At 37.8% G+C, this 25107-nt stretch overlaps 1 protein-coding gene across 3 annotated transcripts in view; it reads left to right on the forward strand.

Moving 5' to 3' along the window:
- The window catches only part of TRHDE (thyrotropin releasing hormone degrading enzyme), a 409604-nt gene that overhangs the window by 358069 nt on the left and 26428 nt on the right, over positions 1-25107 (forward strand). For all 3 annotated transcript variants that reach the window (XM_070454203.1, XM_070454204.1, XM_070454205.1), the window contains 3 exons: positions 6780-6927; positions 8833-8930; positions 9387-9494. In XM_070454203.1, the coding sequence (XP_070310304.1) occupies positions 6780-6927; positions 8833-8930; positions 9387-9494 (354 nt within the window). The remainder of the gene's footprint in view (positions 1-6779; positions 6928-8832; positions 8931-9386; positions 9495-25107) is intronic.

A 25107-nucleotide genomic window follows, 5' to 3' on the forward strand; every position in this document is an offset into this window, starting at 1 on the left:
GACCAAACATTGACTTTGCTTCTGAACATTATTGAGTGCCTAGAGGACCCACTATATTTACATAATGACTGATTTCTTGAGAAATTATGCTTGGAAATGAAAAAACAAGTGTGTGGCAAAGAAAGGATGGTTGTGGTTGTGGTGGTGGTGGTGGAACTATACAAGTTGCAAAAATTATTTTTGGATGTTTTATTTTTAATTACTAAGTGTTTACTGAAGAAGGGACCTTGGAGATCATGTGATTTGAGCCTTGTCAATTTACTGAACAGAAGAAACACTCCTAAGCCCTCTCTCAATTTATTTAAGTACCTGCTATGTAGTAACACTTCTAGGAGAGTAGGAGTCATTTGCTAATCAGAAAGAAAAGAACAGAGGTGGTGTATAATACCTCTGCTTTCTCACTGGCTATAAGGCTATTTTACTTTATTATAGACTGGTTTATTCAAAGCTATTGGCTAGATAGCAATGGCCTTCATGTCTTCTGTTATGTGTACCATTAGTAAACAAGATGAGCAAAAATACTACAAAGATCACTCAGAATTTTCTCTGGTATCATTTAATCTTAGGAAATACTTAATTAAGAAATGGTAGCAATATTTGTTTTAATATACTTGCAAAGTGTTCTTATTTTTAAGAAAGGACATTATTGCCATGATTTAATTTAGTTTGAGTGTGTTTATTGAGTGTCTATTTTGAACTAGATTCTGCATTAGGCTATGGGTGTAAAAAGATGGATAAAAAGCAGGTTTCATTACTGTAGAGATCTAAGTTCAGTGAGTGAGAAAGGTAGTATTAGGATAAAATTCAGATTAATATCATGATACTTATTATTTATAAGAGTGTTATCAAAGTGTATGTGAAATCATAAACTAAGTGCCTCAGTCAGTTTTGGAAGTGGGCTTTCTGGAATAAAAGGAACAGGAGGAGAAGGGGCCATGAGAACTCTTTTTTTGTGCAACTTTTCACGTTCCTAGTTTTGTGGGGCTACAAGCAAGTAAGCCATCTCTTGGTATACTCTGATATTGCCTTCAGAACCCCCACAGACACCAAACTCCTCAGATCCCTTATATAAAATGCATATGTGTATCCTCAGTCACTCAGTCGTGTCTGATTCTTTGCAACTCCATGGACTATAGCCTGCCAGGCTCCTCTGTTTATGGGATTTCCCAGGCAAGAATGTTGGAGTGTGTTGCCATTTCCTGCTCCAGGGGATCTTCCTGACCCAGGGATCAAACCTGTGTCTCCTTCATTGGCAGGCAGGTTTTTACCACTGTGCCAACTGGAAAGCCCAAGATGACATACATGGTACTTCTATATAACCTATGCGCATCCTCCAGGATACTTTAAATAATCTCCAGATTGCTTATAATATCTAATACGGTGTATCTGCTTTGTTTATATTTGCCAGCATGCAGTGAATTCAAGTTTTGCTTTTTGGAACTTGGGAATTTTTTTCTCAAATATTTTGATCCACAGTTGGTTGAATCCACTGATGCAGAACCTGTAGGTGTGAAGGACCAACTGTAATTCCTTCTTGTCTCTACGGACAACAGTTTGCCAATGCCTGAACCATATATTTGTTTTCTCTAGGAAATGACCACAAGGATCCGTGGTTGACACAGACACCTCCTCTGTGTAGTTCCCTCTTTATTCTGTGGTGCTCTGTGGACAAGTGGGGTTTTCAGTCTTCACCATAGGATCTTTCCACAAAGAGCACATAAAAATCTTTCAGTAATGAATAGCAAAGAATAGTAGATAGAACAGTAAGCTTCTTAATTAAGCATTTCAGTAATTGCTTCAAAAAAAAATCTATGCCCTCAGGGACAGTTATAGTGTCTTCTTCATGTATGGTAAGATATGTAGTAGGCTATTTATTGTTTTTAAATGAATATTCAATTAATGAAGACTGGAGTATGATGCTCTGAAAAGTCTAAAGGTTGTGCTTTTTACTTTTCGTTAAGTTTCAAGCACCCAGAAACCAATGACTTTTAAAGAAAACTCACGGTAAAATAGGTTATGTGTACAAGCCACCTATCACAGAAGATTTAAGAGTTAACATTCATAGGAATTCAAAAGTAGTTTTAGATCTTAGGTGAAAACAAAGCCAACTAAGGTCAGTGCATTTTAACATCAGTTAATATAGTCTGATTTTAATGTCCTTTCTCTATAAAATATCCTCTTGCATGTCTAAAGATATATCCCATTGCAAGCTCCAGCAATCAGAGAGGAAGAGCAGAAGGTATGTGTGTGCTGGAGGCACAGGGATGGGAGGAAGAACTGGATAGGTGTATGCAGGCAAGCTTTTATCCATCACTTAAACTGCCCTCATTTGCCTGTCTTCCCCATGGTGTTTTTTAAAAAACTATTTATTTTAATTGGAGGATGATTGCTTTACAGTGTTGTGGTGGTTTCAGCCATACATCAACATGGATCAGCCACATGCCCCCCCACCCTGAACCTCCTTCCCACCTGCCACTCTGCCCCACTCACAGAGCACCAGGTTAAGCTTCCTGTGTTATACGGTAACTTCCCACTAGCCATGTGTTTTCTACATGGTAATGTATATGTTTCAATGCTACTCTCTCAATTTGGCCCACTCTCCTTCCACTACTGTGTCCACAACTTGTTCTCTATATCTGCCTCTCCATTGTTGCCCTGCAAATAAGTTCATCAGTACCATCTTTCTAAATTCCACACACACACACACACACATATATATATATATATATATATATGCATCAATATACAGTACTTGTGTTTCTCTTTCTGACTTCCTTCACTCTGTATAATAGGTTCCAGTTTCATCCACCTCATTAGAATTGACTCAAATGTGTTCCTTTTTAGAGCTGAGTAATAGTCCATTGTGTATATGTGCCACAACTTCCTTATCCATTCATCTGCTGATGGACATCTAGGTTGCTTCCATGTCCGAGCTATTGCAAAAAGTGCCGCAGTGAGCATTGGGGTATATGTATCTTTTTCAGTTATGGTTTCCTCAGCGTATATGGCCAGTAGTGGGATTATTGGGGTGTATGGTAGATTTATTCCTAGTTTTTAAAGAAATTTCCATACTGTTCTCCATAGTGGCTAGATCAGCTTACATTCCCACCAACAATGCAAGAGGGTTCTCTTTTCTCCCCACCCTCTCTGGTTTTTATTTGTTTGTAGATTTTTTTGATGATGGCCATTCTGACTGGTGTGAGGTGGTACCTCATTTTAGTTTTGATTTGCATTTCTCTAATTATTAGTGATGTTGAGCATCTTTTCCCATGTTTATCCCACTGTTTTGATTCCTAACTCATTTCTTATGCCAAGCCTCACCTCAAGAGTAGAGAAGATAAATCATCTACAGCTTATTCCTAAAAGAAGAAAAACCCATATAGTTAGTTATACATGCACTATTCTTTAAAAATTTGTTCCCCCCATCACATTTTCTAGTAACATTTCCCTGTGATGATGCAAATTTAAGGAAACTGCATTTCAGCGTCAGGACCCTAAGTGTGCTCCCTACTGGGCTGATTACTTTGAGCTGATGTAGTGTTCCATTCACTAGGATTCCACACACTTCTCCTATATCAGTAGTACTAATCACACATATCGTTACCAGCCAATTACATAAGCACATATCTAAACTAGGCAACTTATTCACCAACATTATTTCTTACAAGTCTTAATTTTGTAATGAAGTTGATTATCCTCTTACCCAGTTGAGTATAGCCACATATTTTGATCTAGCAGGCTAAATGCAAGTTTATTGAATTATATAGTAGATAACTACTTACATATGTTTGTAACAACACAAAATGAGGGCAATTTGAGAGTAGTCTTTTCTTATTCTATTTAAAGACTTCATTAGAGAAGGTTAATGGCTTTAAAAAACAGACCCAAAGATATGTTTGGATTAAAAAAAAAAAAGCAATAAAGGTATACTTCCTGCACACAAAACAGAATTGGGTGTGAGAACTGGTGCTTGGGCATGCGATCATTCAGATGCCCAGGTAGGCGTCTCACATATTCAGTGTAAGAGCTCCATTCAAAGCCACTCTGAAAGCTTCATTTTAGGGAAAAAGGACATGGAGGACTAATGAAGATGTCTATGGGCTGACCCTGATGGGGAGGAGCTCCAATACACTACAGGCCACAGTGTAGTCACATGACCACAGCTAGCCACCAAGGAAATGAGAATTATCCTTTATTCCAGGAAGTGGAAGAGGGCATGGATTTTAGTGCACAGTTAGCAATTTTTGCCCTAAGGACTGAAAACATAACTTGCTCCATTTCTTGGTTTAATGAATACTTCACTTGCCTTGGTCATTACTTAAATTTCTCTTAGACTTGCTTTGCTTTAATTTTCTTACACTATGTCAAATGTCCTATAAAACTTAGATTCAAGCTCTGACTCTTAGAAGACTTGGTGCATATCAGAAACCTGAGTAATGGGGAATATAAAAATGAAAAGGCATTTTTTCCCAAAATTTTAAGTAAACGCATTATGCCCCTGTTGTGGTAATGATTTTTTTAAGCAGGCTAAAATATAGGTAAGTGGGTTAGAATAAAAGGTTAGCTTCAAACCCTGAAAAAGATATCACCTAGTCCAACCCTCTTATCTCACAGACGACTGTGCGGCTTGGAGGGGTGGGCGGCGCTGACTGCAGTGAGCGCTCAGGCTCGCAGGCTTTTCCCAGCTTCAGGCTCTTTTTTCCCGACCAAGTCTCTTCTCATGATGTTATTTGTCAAATTTTTTATTTGTAGTCATATTGCTCACAAAACGTAAGTCATTGAAAGATGTCCATCCATTTATAAAGAAGAAACAATACACAATAAATTGTAACTGACAAGAGGTAGTGTATTTAAATCTGTGAGAAAATAGACCCAAACACCTTTCTTGATTTTCCAAACTCATCTGAAGGACCCTAATAAATTAGCTACTTACTAAAGGTTCTTTTTTAAAAAATACATTATTTTTTCTTATTTCCTCAATAAAAGAATAATGGGTTCTAGATAAATCTTCTTCAACTCTAAAATTATCTAATCCATGGCATGCAGATTTTATAATTTTAGAGAAGGCAAATTTATGATCACCATGCTAGTTAATATCTAGGATTAAAAGTTCAGGAAAAACAAATTATAAAATCTGAAATATTGGAAGCTGTGTTATTTTTAAGGAAGAAAACCACATGATTACTTTTATAACCCCTATAGGCAAAATTTAACTGTTTTATTATGCTACATTAGCAAAAATATGAAGTTTTATTTCTTATTTAATTACTATTGCCTTAGCCTAATTTCATGTTATTTTTGTAAGGATGTATAAAATAGAAACTGTACAAGAAAAGTGGCACAAATCTAGATGGAGTCTAAAGCATACAAACTTCAGGGCATTTTATGGGAGTGTGGAAATTCGGGGTTATTTTCACCATTCTGATTTATGTCAGGCGTTAGCTATGGTTGATCTTATACCAAGAGTGAATCAAAATCATTAGAGTGATGATGTATGTTCATTTATTAAATCCAAAGAAAACTGAAGCAGAATCTTCAGAGTTGGTTTTCATTATGAACATTATAAACACAGATGCAAGTTAATATTTGTGCATAGAGTAGTTTTTGCTTATCACATTAGTAAAGACTAAATAATGTGGCAAACTTGTTGGAAATGAACATGAAAAGACTTTTCTCCCTCCCTGTCCACCTTCTACCAAACACAAATAAAAAGGTCCATCTAATTTTGTGATGCCACAAAAAATAATGGTGTGAAATATAAGTAAAGAAGATAACCAGGCTTTGTTTGCTTTCATATTTACCTATCCCCTGTGTTAGAAGTCTATATTCAGTTTATTGTTAATGTAAAAAATCAGCAAAATGCATAGTGTCACCCTATGTATGCATCGGGGACATTAAGGCTAAGACCATCTTTTAATGTACTCCATACTGTTTTTCATATTGCTTTGATTTGTGAGGATTTTCTATGCAGTCCACAGTAGTGTAGGGATATTCACTTCTTTTGGATCCCTTTTTGAATATATCCTCTTTACAAGTGTGCTTCGTGTGTTCAGACAGTTTTTAAAGCTACTGTTTCATATTCTCCAAAGAATCTGACATTGGTCCCCATGGTGACACAGCACCTATTGAAAATAATAAAGAGGAAGAGTCTATTTTTTTAACGTTTTTGTAATTTAAACTTTAAATCTAACTCTGCTCTTTTTCATAGGTGCTATATTGGTAGAATTGTTTTTAATAGGAAGTTTTGAAAAATGTTTGTGTGGTAATGTAACAAATACAGTCAAAACTGGAAGTTGCTATTTTAATTTGATTATCCTTTTGAGGACAACCTGGATTAAATATCATTATACAGAAGTACATGAAAAGTAAAACAAATGCCTTTACTGAGAACCCAGTTAAATGAGAACCACGAATTTCACTTCAGCAATCAATTATTTTCAGTGACTTATGATCTCTGAATGGTTTCTGTGAAGGAAAATACCTAGAGTTGATTTTATTCAAGTTCCACAATTCTTTCCTTTTTAAAAACATGCATGCTGATATTTTTGTGTTTATGCAAATTTTTAACTGTCTAACTCTGTATATATTAAGGGGCATTGGCATCCTAAGTAGGACTATATTTAGAGAATGAGTAATTTTATTCTTATAGTTCTGAGTATGGCTTCTTTATACTGTGATGAATCTTGCTTTCTGCCTTTTATTTGCATACATAAAGTCTTCATTTTTGCCTCATCATGTATCTTTTCTGCATATAATTAACATTACATTTTTTTGTGCAGAGCTGGGTATTTGCCTCAGAATATTCCCCTGGAGATTATCAGATACCTGTCTGAGGAAAAGGATTTTCTTCCTTGGCATGCTACCAGCAGAGCTCTTTATCCTCTAGATAAATTACTGGACCGCATGGAGAAATACAACGTCTTCAATGTAAAAAGATACATTTTCTTCTTTCTTCTTTTCAGAAGATAAACTGTTTTCTCATTATCTACTATGTTCAACTTGATCCCATGTTATTTTAGTTCCTTCTAATTTGTGTTATCATTTTTGTCCTGATTTTCTGTATGACACTAATGACAAATTCTGAAGAAAGAGGTGTAATGCAGGCTACTTTTTTGTTCTGGCCTAAAAGTGTCAGTTAAGCTTAAATGCCTCCGAATTTAAGAACAAATATACATAACAAATCCTTAAAGTTAAGACTTTTTTCCCTAGAGTTACAGGGTTCTGTGCTCACAAAGGACTTAACCTGGGAGAGGGATGCAAAAATCTTCACAGAATATAGACAGTTTCAGCAAAGATTCTTAGTCATTATTTTTATCCAAAAGGGCATAGTAAATTCAATTCACTTCCTTAATTAGCAAGGTTAAGATCAACATTGAGGCAAAAGCCCATTCATAATTGGGTCCAAGGAGATATAGGAGAGCAAACAACAGATAATCCAAATAGACCTGAATTCCAAGATGTTACCTGACTAGAGTTCCTAAGCCTAAGGGCTGGAAAACCAGACCCACACAGTCGACGCCACCTAAGTAATGGAAAGAATCATTTTGAATAGCATTAGGGTTGAGTACTGCTAATGAGCGTTTGATTCCAAAATTTCTTATCACCAGTGAAGTTTTGCATGTGAGAATGTATATCTGTAACTCCTATCACCATTGAGCATTATTTATTTTCCTTTTACTTATTTGAAGACTCTGCTCTGTGTCTTATAAAATTTTCCTAATTTATAACATACTGGCTCTTCTAATTAACCTATGCATTTGAAATGACTCGAGGCTAGATTGCTCCGACATGAAAGCTGTTGATTAGAGTCATCTAAACAGTGATGATGATAAATAGCTTATGATGTCCATAAGAGTTGCTTTTTTATTTTATTTTTTAAGAGTTGCTTTTTTAATATTATCCTAAGCCTGCATGAAAGCACCGTGGCTTTAGTAATGTTTTTAATGAGAATAATCTTGGCTTGACTGTTCGTTGTCGTTAGTTTTGTTTTAGTGTGCCTTTGCAGCAGACGTGCATACAAGTGTCAGTCATTTTTATCTGCTGGAGAAAGGCTTATTACCCTTCTTTTTTCTCCTTAACACAGAGACACTGTACTATTAAACTTATGTAAAACAAAATACATTCTTGTGTATATTTGTACTTTAGAATAGTATATCATGCCAGGCATTTCATTTCCAGTAAAAGTTAAGAATTGTTTTTACTGTAATTTCAGTGTTTTCCTTCCTTGACAAAATTCAAGGACCACATTAAAGTGAGAAGAACATATCTTACATTACTACTAATATTTAAGTATATCATTAGATGAATGAATTTTGATTTTGAAATATTAATAGTACATCAGTTTACTAAAGAGTGAATCTGTTCTGTGTCTGTCAGGTTCAACAAGGCTAGGCTATTAGCTGGGCTTATCTAATAGTTTTGTATTAAATATGGTCTATTTACATAAAATGATAAAGATTAGGTACTCATTTTCATAAACTACATCTACATACATATGTACCTATGTATACATGGATTCATTATCAATATTCCTTACTTTCCTTTTTGCTACAAAAATTGTCATCTCCAATATTTAATAGTGAAAATTGCTTAATTGTTCAATAGGCAGTAAACAGTAGACTTCCACCATTGCAACTGTATTTTATATTTATTTTCTATGTTTGAAATACTAAGTTGAATGACATTATAATAAAGCTTTACCATGCCCATTATTTTATGGATATTCAAAGTAGGTTCATTTGGAAAATATTTTAAGTTACCATATAATTTCAGTTGTCAGAGTGGAGTGATTTGAAAGTAACATTATTTCTATTTCTCCTACTCTTCATTTAGGAATATATTTTAAAGCAAGTTGCAACAACGTACATCAAGCTTGGTTGGCCAAAAAACAATTTTAATGGATCTCTTGTCCAAGCATCCTATCAGCATGAGTACGGTTTTATTTTCTTATTTGCTTTCCCCCCCAGAACTGTACAGTGACACACCACTAGAACCACTGTGACTGTAGCAGCGTGAGACGATCCTTCATTCTGCATCTTTTATTTCCCTTTCCTGGAAAGACTGCTGGTGGATAGCATGGTTTCCACCACCTGGTACTGAGAACAAAGGCTTTTCATTGCTGTGTTTTAATTGAAAATCTGCCTCTACTGGTAAAGTTGAGATTTGAACCTAGACCCCTCACTAGAGAACTGTTTCCAGAGAAGACTTTTTTATGCACAGCTCCCACCCTGCTTAATTATTTCTTACTCAGCAAAATGGAATTCCCGTGTCTGAAAATTATTTTGTGCTAATTATTTACTTGTGTACTGTAATGTAGTGTAATGAGTTACCCTTTCTCTCCAGATACTGACACTGCTGATTTTTCTTTCCCTTTTGATGATACCCAGAGAACTACGTAGAGAAGTTATAATGCTGGCATGTAGTTTTGGCAACAAACACTGTCACCAACAAGCATCAACACTTATTTCAGATTGGATTTCCAGCAACAGGAACAGGTAAGTTGAACCAAATCCTATTTTTCTGATATGATATGTACTACTTTCAGATTCTTAGTGGATGCATTACGTTTATCAGGTGGAGAAAAGCAAGACAAGATTAAAAACACTGCAGAACTTTGTTTCAGGTTCACAGAATACCAAGCAGCGGCACGGAAGCCACAATGTGCATCTCTTTGGAATACTTTATCTAGTTTTAATCTACCTTTCTTAAGCGAGGCCCTTATTCTTCATATATAGGGTGTCACCTTATTTTGGATCTTGAGAGTTTTGCTGTCCCATGAAAACAAGATAATTAAATTTAGGTCAAACTCTGAAGTTCCTTAGAAAGGTTGTGGTATTTATTTATAAAACAACTGTGAGCATTTGATATAAATGAGGCAGCATAGCAAATGTTAATTGTAAAACCTAAAGACAAAAATGTTATGAAAAACCTTTAGTCTTTCAGTGACCTTTGATAGAAACCTTAAACTTGTGTCTTATCTTGGAATTTCACAGTACAGTATTTTCATATATTATGTGAGGTTAAAAATATTTAATAGAATTGTTTTTGACTTAAATATTATACTAAATGTCACTTAATGTTAATGAAAAAATATGAAGCGTAAACAAAATCAAAGATCAGTGATTTTCTTACTATAGTTTTTTAAAATATTTTACGTGTCTTTGAATTTCCAAAGATCATTATGTTCCATTTCTTTTTATGCTCTGGGAAATTTTTAATTACACTTCTCCAGTCTTTGGCCACCTTGTTAAGGAGAGTCTGATCAGAAGGGTGAGGATTTAGGGAATAATTAGTTCAGATGATTCTATTTTACATGCTTCAGGGGGCTTGTCCCTGGTGTCAGTGGCTGAGACAGCCCCGTGGGCAACAGAGGAGACTTGTTGTAGAAGAACATTGAGAACCACAGAAAGTATAATTTGTTTATGGAACAAAATGGTATTTGTCTTCCTGAGAGTTGTTTAGGTTTAAACTTATGTCTGACTCCAGATAAAAATGTAGCTCTCCTGCTTTAAAAGTTTGTGAGGGAAATCTTTCACTGCATTACTTAGTAATTAGTCATAATCTCTCACCTTCTCTAGAGTTTTCTTCTTTTCTTTTTAAGTTAATCCATGTTGGCCGTACACTGAGCTGAGAAGGAAAATATTTTATTACTATCATCTCTCAATGGAACCATCATATACTAGAAGACAGTGATTAAATTCTTCATCACTCTTCTCTAGAAAACTTATCCTTTTTGCTAAGTCCTCTAAAAACTTTTATATTGGTCTTACAATGTTATTAAAAAAACTTTTCCTGTTTTTTACTACCCCCTTCAATTCTATCACATGTAATTGGGCTATCAAAACTTAAACATTTATACAAAATCAGTACATCCACAATGTGACCAAGATATTTAATCATACATACATTCAAGGAAAAAAAGTGAAATATACTCTTTGACAATTGTGGTCTCAACTTTCCGCCCCTTTGTTTTTTTGTTTGATTCTTTGATTGTTTTATCTGGCAGTTTGACTTAAACGTGCTAAATTACTTCAGTTGTGTCCTGAATTACAGCCCACCAGGCTCCTCTGTCCAAGTTTCCCAGGCAAGAATACTGGAGTAAGTTGCCATTTCCTCCTCCAGAGGATTTTCCCGACTGAGCAATCAAAGGAACATCTGTTACTTCTGCATTGGCAGGCAGGTTCTTTACCACTAGCGCCACCTGGAGAGCCCCTTATTTGGCTACAGATAGGTGCTTTTTCTCAGAACAGATAGCTGTTTTTGAACCCTTTCATGAATTTGCTCATACTTACGTACATTCCTACTATTTTATTAGAAATGAACTTATAACATATTACCATAATTTCTCTAAGGAGTATTCGAGCCTGATATCACTTTCTACATTTAAAAATATAGCTATTGGAAAAATTCTATCTTTACAATAATTCATTTATTTAATGAAATTTTCTTGAGCAATTTTCAGTAGTAGCTGGTAACCAAAAAACAAAGAGAAGAGGCAAAGCTCAAAATTAATAGGAGATACAGCTCTATAAACAATAGTGGTATTTTGAAGCAAGAACCAAGCATAAGACAGTGTGTGAACCTGCAGAAGGGAGAGACTGCTGCCTGGGAGACCCTGTGTTCTGCCTTATGAAGAGTAAGTAGGACTTTGTTAGATGACCGGGCCACGTGAACAGGGATGGGTGTGTATGAGAGTGTCAGAAGGGTGGTTTAGTCAGTTCAGTCGCTCAGTCGTGTCCAACTCTTTGCGATCCCGTGAATCACAGCACGCCAGGCCTCCCTGTCCATCACCAACTCCCTGAGTCCACTCAAACCTATGTCCATTGAGTCTGTGATGCCATCCAGCCATCTCATCCTCTGTCCTCCCCTTCTCCTCCTGCCCTCAATCTTTCCCAGCATCAGGATCTTTTCAAATGAGTCAGCTCTTCACATCAGGTGGCCAAAGTATTGGAGTTTCAGCTTCAGCATCAGTCCTTCCAATGAACACCCAGGACTGATCGCCTTCAGGATGGACTAGTTGGATCTCCTTGCAGTCCAAGGGACTCTAAAGAGTCTTCTCCAACACCACAGTTCAAAAGCATCAATTCTTCAGTGCTCAGCTTTCTTCACAGTCCAGCTCTCACATCCATACATGACCACTGGAAAAACCATAGCCTTGACTAGATGGACCTTTGTTGGCAAAGTAATGTCTCTGCTTTTTAATATGCTGTCTAGGTTGGTCATAACTTTCCTTCCGAGGAGTAAGCATCTTTTAATTTCATGGCTGCAGTCACCATCTGCAGTGATTTTGGAGCCCATAAAAATAAAGTCTGACACTGTTTCCACTGTTTCCCCATCTATTTGCCATGAAGTGATGGGACCAGATGCTATGATCTTAGTTTTCTTAATGTTGATCTTTAAGCCAACTTTTTCACTCTCCTCTTTCATTTTCATCAAGAGGCTCTTTAGTTCTTCTTCACTTTCTGCCATAAGAGTGGTGTCATCTGCATATCCAAGGTTATTGATATTTCTCCTGGCAATCTTGATTCCAGCTTGTGCTTCCTCCAGCCCAACATTTCTCATGATGTACTCTGCATATAAGTTAAAAAGGCAGAGTGACAATATACAGCCTTTTCCTATTTGGAACCAGTCTGTTGTTCCATGTCTGGTTCTAACTGTCACTTTCTGACCTGCATACAGGTTTCTCAAGAGGCAGGTCAGGTGGCCTGGCATTCCCATCTCTTTCAAAATTTTCCACAGTTTTTTATGATCCACACAGTCAAAGGCTTTGACATAGTAAGTAAAGCAGAAATAGATGTTTTTTCTGGAACTCTCTTGCTTTTTTGATGATCCAGCGGATGTTGGCAATTTGATCTCTGGTTCCTCTGCCTTTTCTAAAACCAGCTTGAACATCTGGAAGTTCACGGTTCACGTATTGCTGAAGCCTGGCTTGGAGAATTTTAAGCATTACTTTACGAGCGTGTGAGATGAATGGAATTGTGCGGTAGTTTGAGCACTCTTTGGCATTGCCTTTCTTTGAGGTTGGAATGAAAATTGAGCTTTTCCAGTCCTGTGGCCACTGCTGAGGGTGGTAGGGGTTCCAAGCAGAAGGAAGGCATGTAGATTGATGTTTAGTTTTAAAGAGTACAGAAAATTTTGACTTGTAAGTTTGAACCCTCTGTCACTTCCATAAACCCCTTATAAATGAAAGTGTCAGCTCATTTCAGTTCTTATAACTATTCCACTTATTTGTGGTACAATAGTTAAATAGCCTAAGTCTTTAAGTTTCTTTTGTTATGTCCTTCATCATTATTACATGGTCCTGTTTTGCTTCTTTTTGTGACTGGGCAGGTAAACCTGCTAAATGAAACTAACTCTGTGTTTACTAAGAAATACTCAACCAAGCAGCCAAATGCCATACCCCAGCGTGACACAGGTGACGTCCTGCAGGAAGTGTCCATGATGCTCATGGAGCTTGCTGTGTGTGAGGTCAGAGGTTTTATCTGTAGTTTTGAAGTGCCAGCTCAACAATAAGACAAGAATGCACTCCTGTACTTGGGGCCGAGTTTAACTTTCTTAAATTGAGTCAGTTAAGGGGAGGGTTAGGTTTCTTTTTAAATGTGCCTCAAGTAACAGACCAGTCAGTTTTGTTTGCTTGTTTTTGTTTAATTGGAACCTTAAAAATCATCTTAAAAGACTCTCCAAAGGTAATGTTAAAGTGAAAGTGTTAGTTGCTCAGTCATGTCTGACTCTTTGCCACCCCATGGACTATAGCCTGCCAGGCTCCTCTGTCCATGGGATTTCCCAGGCAAGAATACTGGAGTGGGTTGTCATTCCCTTCTCCAGGGGATCTTTCCGACCAGGGATTGAACCCAGGTCTCCTGCATTGCAGGCAGATTCTTTACTGTCTGATCCACAAGGTAACATTGTAACATACTAAAAAATATTGGTCAGTGAGATGCTATATATATTTGTGCTAATAAATGTAAATGACAAGGAGTCGTGGAAGAAGCAGCAGTTGCAAAGATCTGGGCTGCTCGTTACTATACAGCCTGGTCATGATACACTGGGGAGAGAGGTCACATCAGTGGCACAGGAATATAGAATGGAAAGTTGGTGCAAAGCTGGCTAATGGATCCAAAAAGTGCAATGAAAAGCTAAAGGTGGTAGCAGAGGTGGGAAAAATTCAAGAATTACAGTGGATGATACATTGAATGAGTCAACATTCTGATCTCTTAAAATATTCAAATGCTGCTACAGTGTGCTGAATTGTAATGGTGATGTCATGCACACAGACAGATTGAGCTGTGTTCAGGTCTTGTTAGGCTGTGGTTTGGGGACTAAGTTCAGCAGAATGCCACATTTCAGAAAAGAGGCAAATCACCAAGCATTCGGGAGAGAACAATACAAATGATAAAAAAGATTGTGAGAACACCAGCTACAAGAGGAGGTCACGAGAACTGAGAATTTCACTCTAAAAAAAAGACACACAAAAGATGATAGCTTTTTTGTGTGGATAAAAAGCATAATAAAAAGGACAGAAATTGGTTTCTTTCACTGCTTGGTGGAAATAAATAAGAAATGATTGCCATGAACTTCACTCAGTAAAGTAGAAGGGATATAATTTTTACTGTAAATGAGTTATTATCTGAAAACCTCTGTATTAAAACACTTTTGAGATCATACAGTTAACTACACAGGGATCTCAATATATCAATGTGGGATTTTCTTTGAATAAACATGTAACCTGAAATTAAATATGTCCATGATAACACAGCCTCTTAATTTTATGTTAATGTTTTTCTCAATTAATAATAAAAGATACATGTTTTTCTTTTTTAAAAAAATTTTTGGAGTATAGTTGATTTACAGTGTTGTGTTAGCTTCAGATGTACAGCAAAGTGAATCAGTTGACTTCAGTCGCTCAGTCGTGTCTGACTCTGACCCCATGGACTGCAGCACGCCAGGCTTCCTGTTCTGACCCCATGGACTGCAGCACGCCAGGCTTCCTGTCTATCACCAACTCCCGGAGTCGGTCATGCCATGCAACCATCACATCCTCTATCGTCCCCTTCTCCTCCTGCCCCGTCTCTCGCAGCATCAGGGTCTTTTCCAGTGAGTCAACTCTTCCTATGAGGTGGCCAAAGTATTGGAGTTTCAGCTTCAGCATCAGTCCTTCCAATGAGCACCCAGGACTGATCGCCTTTAGGGTGGACTGGTTGGATCTCCTTGCTGTCCAAGGGACTCTAAAGAGTCTTCTCCAACACCACAGTTCAAAAGCATCAATTTTTCGGTGCTCAGCTTTCTTCACAGTCCAGCTCTCACATCCATACATGACCACTGGAAAAACCATAGCCTTGACTAGATGGACCTTTGTTGGCAAAGTAATGTCTCTGCTTTTTAATATGCTGTCTAGGTTGGTCATAACTTTCCTTCCGAGGAGTAAGCATCTTTTAATTTCATGGCTGCAGTCACCATCTGCAGTGATTTTGGAGCCCATAAAAATAAAGTCTGACACTGTTTCCACTGTTTCCCCATCTATTTGCCATGAAGTGATGGGACCAGATGCCATGGTCTTAGTTTTCTTAATGTTGATCTTTAAGCCAACTTTTTCACTCTCCTCTTTCATTTTCATCAAGAGGCTCTTTAGTTCTTCTTCACTTTCTGCCATAAGGGTGATGTCATCTGCATATCTGACGTTATTGATATTTCTCCCAGCAATCTTGATTCCAGCTTGTGCTTCCTCCAGCCCAACATTTCTCGTGATATACTCTGCATATAAGTTAAATAGGCAGGGTGACAATATACAGCCTTGACTTACTCCTTTTCCTATTTGGAACCAGTCTGTTGTTCCATGTCTGGTTCTAACTGTTGCTTCCTGACCTGCATACAGGTTTCTCAAGAGGCAGGCCAGGTGGCCTGGTATTCCCATCTCTTCAGAATTTTCCCACAGTTTATTGTGATCCACACAGTCAAAGGCTTTGGCATAGTAAGTAAAGCAGAAATAGATGTTTTTCTGGAACTCTCTTGCTTTGTCGATGATCCAAAGGATATTGACAATTTGATCCCTGGTTCCTTTGCCTTTTCTAAAACCAGCTTGAACATCTGGAAGTTCATGGTTCCCATATTGCTGAAGCCTGGCTTAGAGAATTTTGAGCATTACTTTACGAGCGTGTGAAATGAGTGCAATTGTGCAGTAGTTTGAGCATTCTTTGGCATTGCCATTCTCTGGGATTGGAATGAAAACTGGCCTTTTCCAGTCCCATGGTCACTGCTGAGTTTTCTAAATTTGCTGGCATATTGAGTGCAGCACTTTCACAGCATCATCTTTCAGGATTTGAAATAGCTCAACTGGAATTCCATCACCTCCACTAGCTTTGTTCATAGTGATGCTTTCTAAGACCCACTTGACTTTCCATTCCAGGATGTCTGGCTCTAGGTGAGTGATCACACCATCATGATTATCGGTGTCATGAAGATCTTTTTTTGTACCGTTCTTCTGTGTATTCTTGCCACCTCTTCTTAATATCTTCTGCTTCTGTTAGGTCCATACCATTTCTGTCCTTTATTGAGCCCATCTTTGCCTGAAATGCTCCCTTGGTATCTCTAATTTTCTTGAAGAGATCTCTCGTCTATCCCTTTCTGTTGTTTTCCTCTATTTCTTTGCATTGATCACTGAGGAAGGTTTTCTTATCTCTCCTTGCTATTCTTTGGAATTCTGCATTCAAATGCGAATATCTTTCCTTTTCTCCTTTGCTTTTCACTTCCCTTCTTTTCAGAGCTATTTGTAAGGCCTTCTCAGACAGCCATTTTGCTTTTCCATGGGGATGGTCTTGATCCCTGTCTCCTGTACAATGTCACGAACCTCCGTCCATAGTTCATCAGATACTGTCTATCAGATCTAGTCCCTTAAATCTATTTCTCACTTCCACTGTACAATCATAAGGGATTTGATTTAGGTCATACTTGAATGGTCTAGTGGTTTTCCCCACTTTCTTCAGTTTAAGTCTGAATTTGGCAATAAGGAGTTCATGATATGAGCCACAGTCAGCTCCTGGTCTTGTTTTTGCTGACTGTATAGAGCTTCTCCATCTTTGGTTGCAAATAATATAATCAGTCTGATTTTGGTGTGACCATCTGGTGATGTCCATGTGTAGAGTCTTCTCTTGTGTTGTTGGAAGAGGGTGTTTGCTATGACCAGTGCGTTCTTTTGGCAAAAGTCTATTAGCCTTTGCCCTGCTTCATTCCATATTTCAAGGCCAAATTTGCCTGTTACTCCAGGTGTTTCTTGACTTCCTACTTTTGCATTCCAGTCCCCTATAATGAGAAGGACATCTTTTTTGGGTGTTAGTTCTCACGGGTGGCTCAGTGGTAGAACTCTCGCCTGTCATGCGGGAGGCCTGGGTTCGTTTCCTGGCCCATGCAGCCACAGTGTCCCTCAGTCATAGCTCTTGTTTAATCTCATAGTATAAAGAGCTCCAGTTAAGCTCCTTTCCTTTTGTCTGCTCTCAGCCCATCAATATTGGTTGAACTTCTGTGAGAACATACAAGTGGCAGGACAAAGGGCTCTTTTCCGTTAACGGTTTTTGTATGTTTGATTCAGAAACCTCATGTTTTCTTCCCTGAAAACATAGATCCTGTTACTGGCCATGTTTCCAAGTCACTATGGTCCTATTCCCTCTGCTCTTTACACTGTTTCTGGTATTCTTCTCACTACTCGTTGGCCTGCTCTGTGTGTTGCTACCAGCCAGTCCTGCCATCCCAGTGGCCGGTTACCAGCGCAGTCCTGTTGAAGACTAGTGGACACAGCGCAGGGTCTGTATGGGGCAGTGGGATAGGCAGGGTTCCCCAAACCTCCCGTGAGTGGGGCTGAGGAATCGGGTTTGCTCCTAATTTGTCAGTAGGCAGTTGTGGGTTCAGACAAGTCTCTTACTGTCTCCAAACTTTCAACTCTCTTTTTATAGTGAGGGCATCGTATCTAAATCTCTAGTGCTCCCCTCACCTCCAGCAGTCCAAAATTTCACACTCACTGTCTTGAACATAAATCATACTGTTTCCTCACAACATGTCCACTCTGGGTTCTCTTTTGATTGTGTAGTTAAAGGGAGCATATGTTCACTGATTTGTGTATTCAACAAGCATGTATGCGGCACTGTGCTAGACACTTGGAAGGCAGCATCCCTTCATTCAAGTAGTGCCAGCCCCTAATACCTGACTGGCCTTGAGAATATGTGCTCTTCGCCCTTATCCACACTAAAGATGAATGCAGGGGCAAGAAAGGGAGTGTAGGAAGGAGGCAGAGATAGCTCCAAATAATCACACAATGCTAAAGATGAAACTTAGGTGTGTGATGCCCTGAGAGACAGTCCTGTGGAAATTTGACCAGAGCAGGGAGAGCAGGGAGAACTTCCCACCCTGATCACTGGGGCTGGAGATGAAGAGACGGCATATTTGAACTTGACTGAGGAAGGAAAGTGACAGGAGTTAATGAATGTTTGGATAGAAAAAATAAGAGAAAGGAAGGCAATGATGACAACTGATGAAAATAATCCCTTGGGCTCAAACTTTTACGCATATGAACTGCCTAAAATGGCATTTTAAGTCTATATCCAAAACTCTCCATCATACATTTAAATGATTATAAATTCCGGCATATTGTAAAAGTAGACTTTTTTTTTCAATAAAATTCTTTCCAGACTTTTAAATGTCTCCAGTGGATCTGAGACACCATAGCTATTTTATACTCATCATTAGCCATTTAAAAATATGATTACTTATGTACTAAGCACAAATTTCCTATCATTCTTCTATTCTCCTTCAAATTGTGTTCTAGCACACTATGTTTTTGCTTGAAAATCTCTTTTGGATCACTCTACCATATTTCTCTGCAATAAAAGATAAACACAGAAAATGCACATAGGCATACACACACTTAAATATTTTCATTTCATAATAAAATCCTGTTACATATTTTTTCTAAATTGAGTTTTCATTATAATTGTTTCTTAGATATACTTGATCAACATAAATCCTTTGCAAATTTTGGTAAATAATTTCTAAGCATGAAAGTAAAAATTGTTAAATATAAAAGTAAAAATTGAAATTGGCTTTTTCCCCCCAATTAGTTTATATGTTCACAGATAAATATTACTCACTGCTAGAATGAGACAAACTTCACAATAAATTCTATTCATATTTTTATGTTAAAGTGCTAAAAAAAGCTTATACATGAAAATAAATGGGAATAGAAATTGTTTTGTTATAGGAATGTAACACAATTCTTGAAAATATTCCCAAATTTTGTTCCAAAAATGACATAGTAATCTATCACTAAAATTTAATTATCACCTGACAGCTTGATTAGTCCCTTCAAATTTTATGGAAACAGGTTTTGAGAACTATAAAATTCATTTTCTAGATATTAACCCCAATATGTAGAATTTTCTCTTTATTTGGTACTGTAATAAAATGCACCCTCAGAAGACACAAGATGAGTGAATGAGAAATATGCCTCTCATATGAGAGAAAGCGGGAGAAGGGTTTTCATGAGAAGAGGAGTATCCATTTAAGAGTTCAGAATGCAGAAATGGATCGCCCTGGGTGTGTCAGTCACTCAGTTGTGTCCGACTCTTCGCAGTTCCACGGACTGTAGCCCACCAGGCTCCTCTGTCCATGGGATTCTCCAGGTAACAGTACTTGAATGGGTTGCCATTCCCTCCTCGAGGAGATCGTCACAACCCAGGGATGGAATCCAGGTCTCCTGCGTGGCAGGCAGGTTCTTCACCATCTGAGCCTCCAGGGAAGCCCAGGGCGTTATCCTTAGGTGCTTCTTGAGAAGTCTTCGCTTACGCCTAGAGTTAGGAGCAGGGCATTCTGAGGACGCTCGCACTGGGAGGTAGGTAGAAATGGAATGGACGAGAAGCAGATGAAGTTGTCTAGGGAGGGAATATAAGAAGGGAGTTCAAGGCCAAGAATTAAGAAATCACAGCATGGAGTAGCTGGGTATAATTCACACATGTGTTGTGGCCCCTGAAGATGAATATTTACAGTGTATTCCAAAAGTTACTTTATTTCCTCTCCCAATTTTCATGTATTTTTCACTTACTATTAATCCTTCCCATTATAAAATTTTAAAGTTGCATTTATTTAAACAGGTGGTACAGTGATAAAGAATCCTCCTGCTAATGCAGGAGACACAAGAGACTCAGATTTGATCCCAGGGTCAGGAAGATACCCCGGAGTAGGAAATGGCAACCTACTCTAGTATTCTTGCTGGAAAATTCCATGGACAGAGGAGCCTGACAGGTTACAGTCCATGGGGTTGCAAAGAGTCGGACATGACTGACTGTACAAACATACATATATATCTGTAAATACGGATATGTAAAAATGGTATATAATCTAAGAACTTATATACTTTTTCTTGTAGATGTCCCCAAGGGACCTTATATAATTTTTAGTTTTACTTTAACTCATTTCCATAAAAAAAATGCAACTAACTGCCTCTACCTTGCATTATAAAATAGGCATTTTATAACTAAAATAATTTTTTAGAATACTTTTATGATTGTCTCATGTTTCAAATATTTGACTCACAGCATTCTCTTTCAGTATTAGCTAATACTGCTTTACAAGTCGTGTATTTCTTTACATCCTAACCAATATCTGGCATAAAATCTGCTTTTTTGGGGTGAAAGTATCAGAAATTATTTTATTTTTAATTTCTAAGAATTTAGGAAGTATGCTACAAAAGGCAGTTATAGCCCCAGTGTATTATATTAAGAAACTTCAAACTGATTGACCTGTATTTTCAGTTGTTGGCATTTTTACTTGTACGTGAGCATCCTATATGTAATTTATTTGGGCTAGTTATTTATTTCACACTGTGCACAGTTGAGACACTGTTAATAGAGGACTTCATGCACCATGGATGTGATTTCCTCCCTTAATCTTTTTTTTTTTTTTAATAACAGACTAGTCCTTTGAGGTGAGAGGAGTAATATAATGAATTAGCTACTAGAATGTTTGTAGTGTAGATTTAAAAAGTACTTTCAGCTAGTTTCCCCTTTGCTGAATGCAAAACTTGAGAGCATATATTTTTGTTTACTTTTATCTTTGCTGTTCAGTTGTTATATCCTGTTCGACTCTTTGTGACCCTATGGATTGCAGCACACCAGGCTTCCTTGTCCTTCACTGTCTTGTGGAGTTTGCTCAAACTCCAGTTAAGTCCGTGATGCCTTCCAACCATCTCTTCCTCTGTCACATCTTTCTCCTCCTGCCCATAATCTTTTCCAGCATCAGGGACTTTTCCAACGAGTTGGCTCTTTGTATCAGGTGGCCAAAGTATTGGAGCTTCAGCATCAATCCTTCCAAAGAATGTTCAGGATTGATTTCCTTTAGGACTGAATGGTTTGATCTCTTTGCTGTCCAAGGGACTCTCAAGAGTCTTCTCTAGCACCACAATTTTTTTTAATTTATTTTTTTATTTAAGGATAATTGCTTTACAGAATTTTGTTGCTTTCTGTCAAACCTCAACATGAATCAGCCATAGGTATACATATGTCCCCTCCCTTTTGAACCTCCCTCCCATCTCCCTCCCCACCCCACCCCTCTAGGTTGACACAGAGCCCCTGTTTGAGTTTCCTGAGACATACAGCAAATTCCCATTGGCTATCTATTTTACATATGGTAATGTAAGTTTCCATGTTACTCTCTCCACACATCTCACCCTCTCCTCCCCTCTCCCCATGTCCCCTTGTCTATTCTCTATGTCCATTTCTCCATTGCTACCCTGTAAATAAATTCTTCAGAACCATTCTTCTAGATTCCATATATGCAGCACCACAATTTTAAAACAGCAGTTCTTAGGTGCTCAGCCTTCTTTCTGGTCCAGCTCTCACATTAGTACATGAATTACTGGAAAAACCAGAGCTTTGACTATATGGACCTTTGTTGGCAAAGTGATGTCTCTACTTTTTAATATACTGTCTAGGTTTGTCATTGCTTTCCTTCCAAGGAGCAAGCAACTTTTAATTTCATGGCTGCAGTCACCCTCCACAGTGATTTAGGAGCCCAAGAAAATAAAATCTATCACTGTTTCCACTTTTCCCCATCTATTTGCCGTGAAGGGATGGGACTGGATACCATGATCTTAGTCTTTTGAATGTTCAGTTTTAAGCCAGCTTTTTCACTCTCCTCTTTCCCTTTCATCAAGAGGCTCTTTAGTTCCTCTTTGCTTTTTTCCACAACGGTAGTGCCATCTTCATATCTGAGGTTGTTGATATTTCTCCCTGGCAGTCTTGATTCCAGCTTATGAGTCATCCTGCCTGGCATTTCACATGATGTAACTTATTTTGTACAAAATACTCTCCATATAAGTTAAATAAACAAGGTCATAATATAGAGCCTTGACATATTCTTTTCCCAGTTTTGAGCCAATCTGTTGTTCCATGTCTGGTTCTAACTGTTGCTTCTTGACTTGCATACAGATTTCTCAGGAGACACATAAGGTGCTCTGGTATTCCTATCTCTTTAAGAATTTTCCACAGTTTTCTGTGATCCTTTAAAGGATAAATACTTTCCTTCTATTACCTTTCTGCTCTAGGAATTTTATATTTTAGTAGTCGTGGCCAGTTACTTCATTATGAATTGTTTTTGCGTAAGTCCAACAAAGATAATCTTTAAAGCAAAAAGTGTTGTGGGACCCTCTGGAATAATTCACAATTATTATCAAAATTATCTCCATCATTGATGTCTTTTTATTAATTTATTCCTCAGTAGTTTTTCAGAGTTAAAACATAAAATCTTAAATCTGCTGCATCCCTCACTGTGATCAATGCAAAATTACAGAGTCAAGTTCACCAGTCACATTTAAATAATGGAATACCTGGATCATAAACAACTTGAAAGCTTGACAGTTTTTAACTTTCAGCTTGATTTCTAAAATAAAGTAGTATGTCTCCCAAAGTAATATCTACTTAATGTGGTTAATCTGTATTAATTCAGACTCTGTCGGCATTTTATTCAGGTACCAAACATACCCTGCTGCTCCTGCTGCTGAGTCTCTCCCATATCCCAGGCTTTGGGCTAAAAGGACAGTTTCTTTCTTTCTGAAGTTGACAGTCCAGTGGGATAGACTGAGACTAATCAGATGTCATACAAATACTGTATAGTTTTAGTGTGTTGAGAACCAGAGGGAGATTTATAAGAAAAGAACAATATGACCCATCAGTGAGGCTGACATTCCTGCAGGGTGACAATTGGCCTGAGGCCTACAGGAAAGATACACACTCAGTAGGCAAAGAGGGAAAGATGTTAAGAGAAGGAGCCGTGTATAAAAATGGCCTTCATATCAGTTATCTATTTTAGAGATAGTAGTGTGTATATGTCCATCCCAATCTCCATATTTATCACTCTCTCCACCCTTCCGCCCCTGGTAACCATACGTTTGTTTTCTGTATCTGTGACTTTATCCAGGAACTCTTCTCAATATGTGTTAATGACCTATATGGGAAAAGAATCTAAACTGACTGGGTATATGTATATGCATAACTGATCAACTTTGCTATACAGAAACTAATACAAAATTGTAAATCAACTATACTCCAATAACTTTTTTTAAGTCACCTTAAAATATAGCCTTCTTCCACAAAGTAATTTCTCAAGATTGAAGGCTTGGTACTGTGAAAAATTTAGCTGATTGGGCAGGAGCTATACTGACCCAAGAACATCCTCTGGTAGTATTATAGTTTCATTTTCAGTTAATCAGTTAGTTTTGTTTTTATTTGCTGAAAAATGCAAATTAAGCTCCATCATCAAAACTTAAGAAGGATATTTTTCTGCTAAGATTAAAGTATGTTAACAAATAGAAATGTATTGATAAACTATGGAGAAGAAAAGCAATATATGAAATGTAGCAAGTAGACCCACTATATGAATTGATCCAATTGTGAATTCCTTTGTCAAACTGGAAATCTTTTTCATAACCAGTAATCAATCACGACCTGCTTGACTTTCTGTTTAAGGAGAAATCATGCATTAAAATTAATTTGCTGCTGTTCTATCACTCAGTCATGTCTGACTCTGTGACCCCATAAACTGCAGCATGCTAGGCTTCCTTGTCCTTCACCATCTCCCAGAACTTGCTCAAACTCATGTCCATTGATTCAGTGATGCCATCCAACCATCTCATCCTCTGTTGTCCCCTTCTCCTTCCGCCTTCAATCTTTCCCAGCATCAGGGTCTTTTCTAATGAGTCAGCTCTTTGCACCAGGTGGCCAAAGTATTGGAGCTTCAGCTTCAGCATCAGTCCTTCCAATGAATATTCAGGACTGATTTCCTTCAGGATTGACTGGTTTGATCTCTTTGCAGTCCAGGGAACTCTCAAAAGTCTTCTTCAACACCACAGTTCAAAAACATCAATTCTTCGGCACTTAGCCATCTTTCTGGTCCAGCTCTCACATCCATACATGACCACTGGAAAAACTATAGCTTTGACTACATGGACCTTTGTTGGCAAAGTAATGTCTCTGCTTTTTAATATGCTGTCTAGGTTGGTCATAGTTTTTCCTCCAAGGAACAAGTGTCTTTTAATTTCATGGCTGTAGTCACCATCTGCAGTGATTTTGGAGCCCAAGAAAATAAAGTCTGTCACTGTTTCCATTGTTTCCCCATCTATTTGCCATGAGGGATGGGACTGGATGCCATGATCTTAGTTTTTTGAATGTTGAGTTTTAAGTCAGCTTTTCACTCTCCTCTTTCACCTTCATCAAGAGGCTCTTTAGTTCATCTTCACTTTCTGCCATAAGGGTGGTGTCATCTGTGTATCTGAGGTTACTGATATTTCCCCCAGCAGTCTTGATTCCAGTTCGTGCTTCATCCAGCCCAGCATTTCTCATGATGTACTTTGCATATAAGTTACATAAGCAGGGTGACCGTATACTTAAGGAGTGGTAATAGCTAAATGTAGAAGATTTTATAATCTTTCTTCTCCTTATGCTTCTCTAGAATCACACTGAAAATAACTCTTTTCGACGCCATTTGGAGAATTCAATACATGCTATCTCATTTCAGTTCATCTTCAGATAAATATTTGACTGAATGACCTCCTTTCAGAATGTACTTTTAATT

This window comes from Odocoileus virginianus, chromosome 24 (genome assembly GCF_023699985.2).
Source record: "Odocoileus virginianus isolate 20LAN1187 ecotype Illinois chromosome 24, Ovbor_1.2, whole genome shotgun sequence".
Lineage (NCBI taxonomy): Eukaryota > Metazoa > Chordata > Mammalia > Artiodactyla > Cervidae > Odocoileus > Odocoileus virginianus.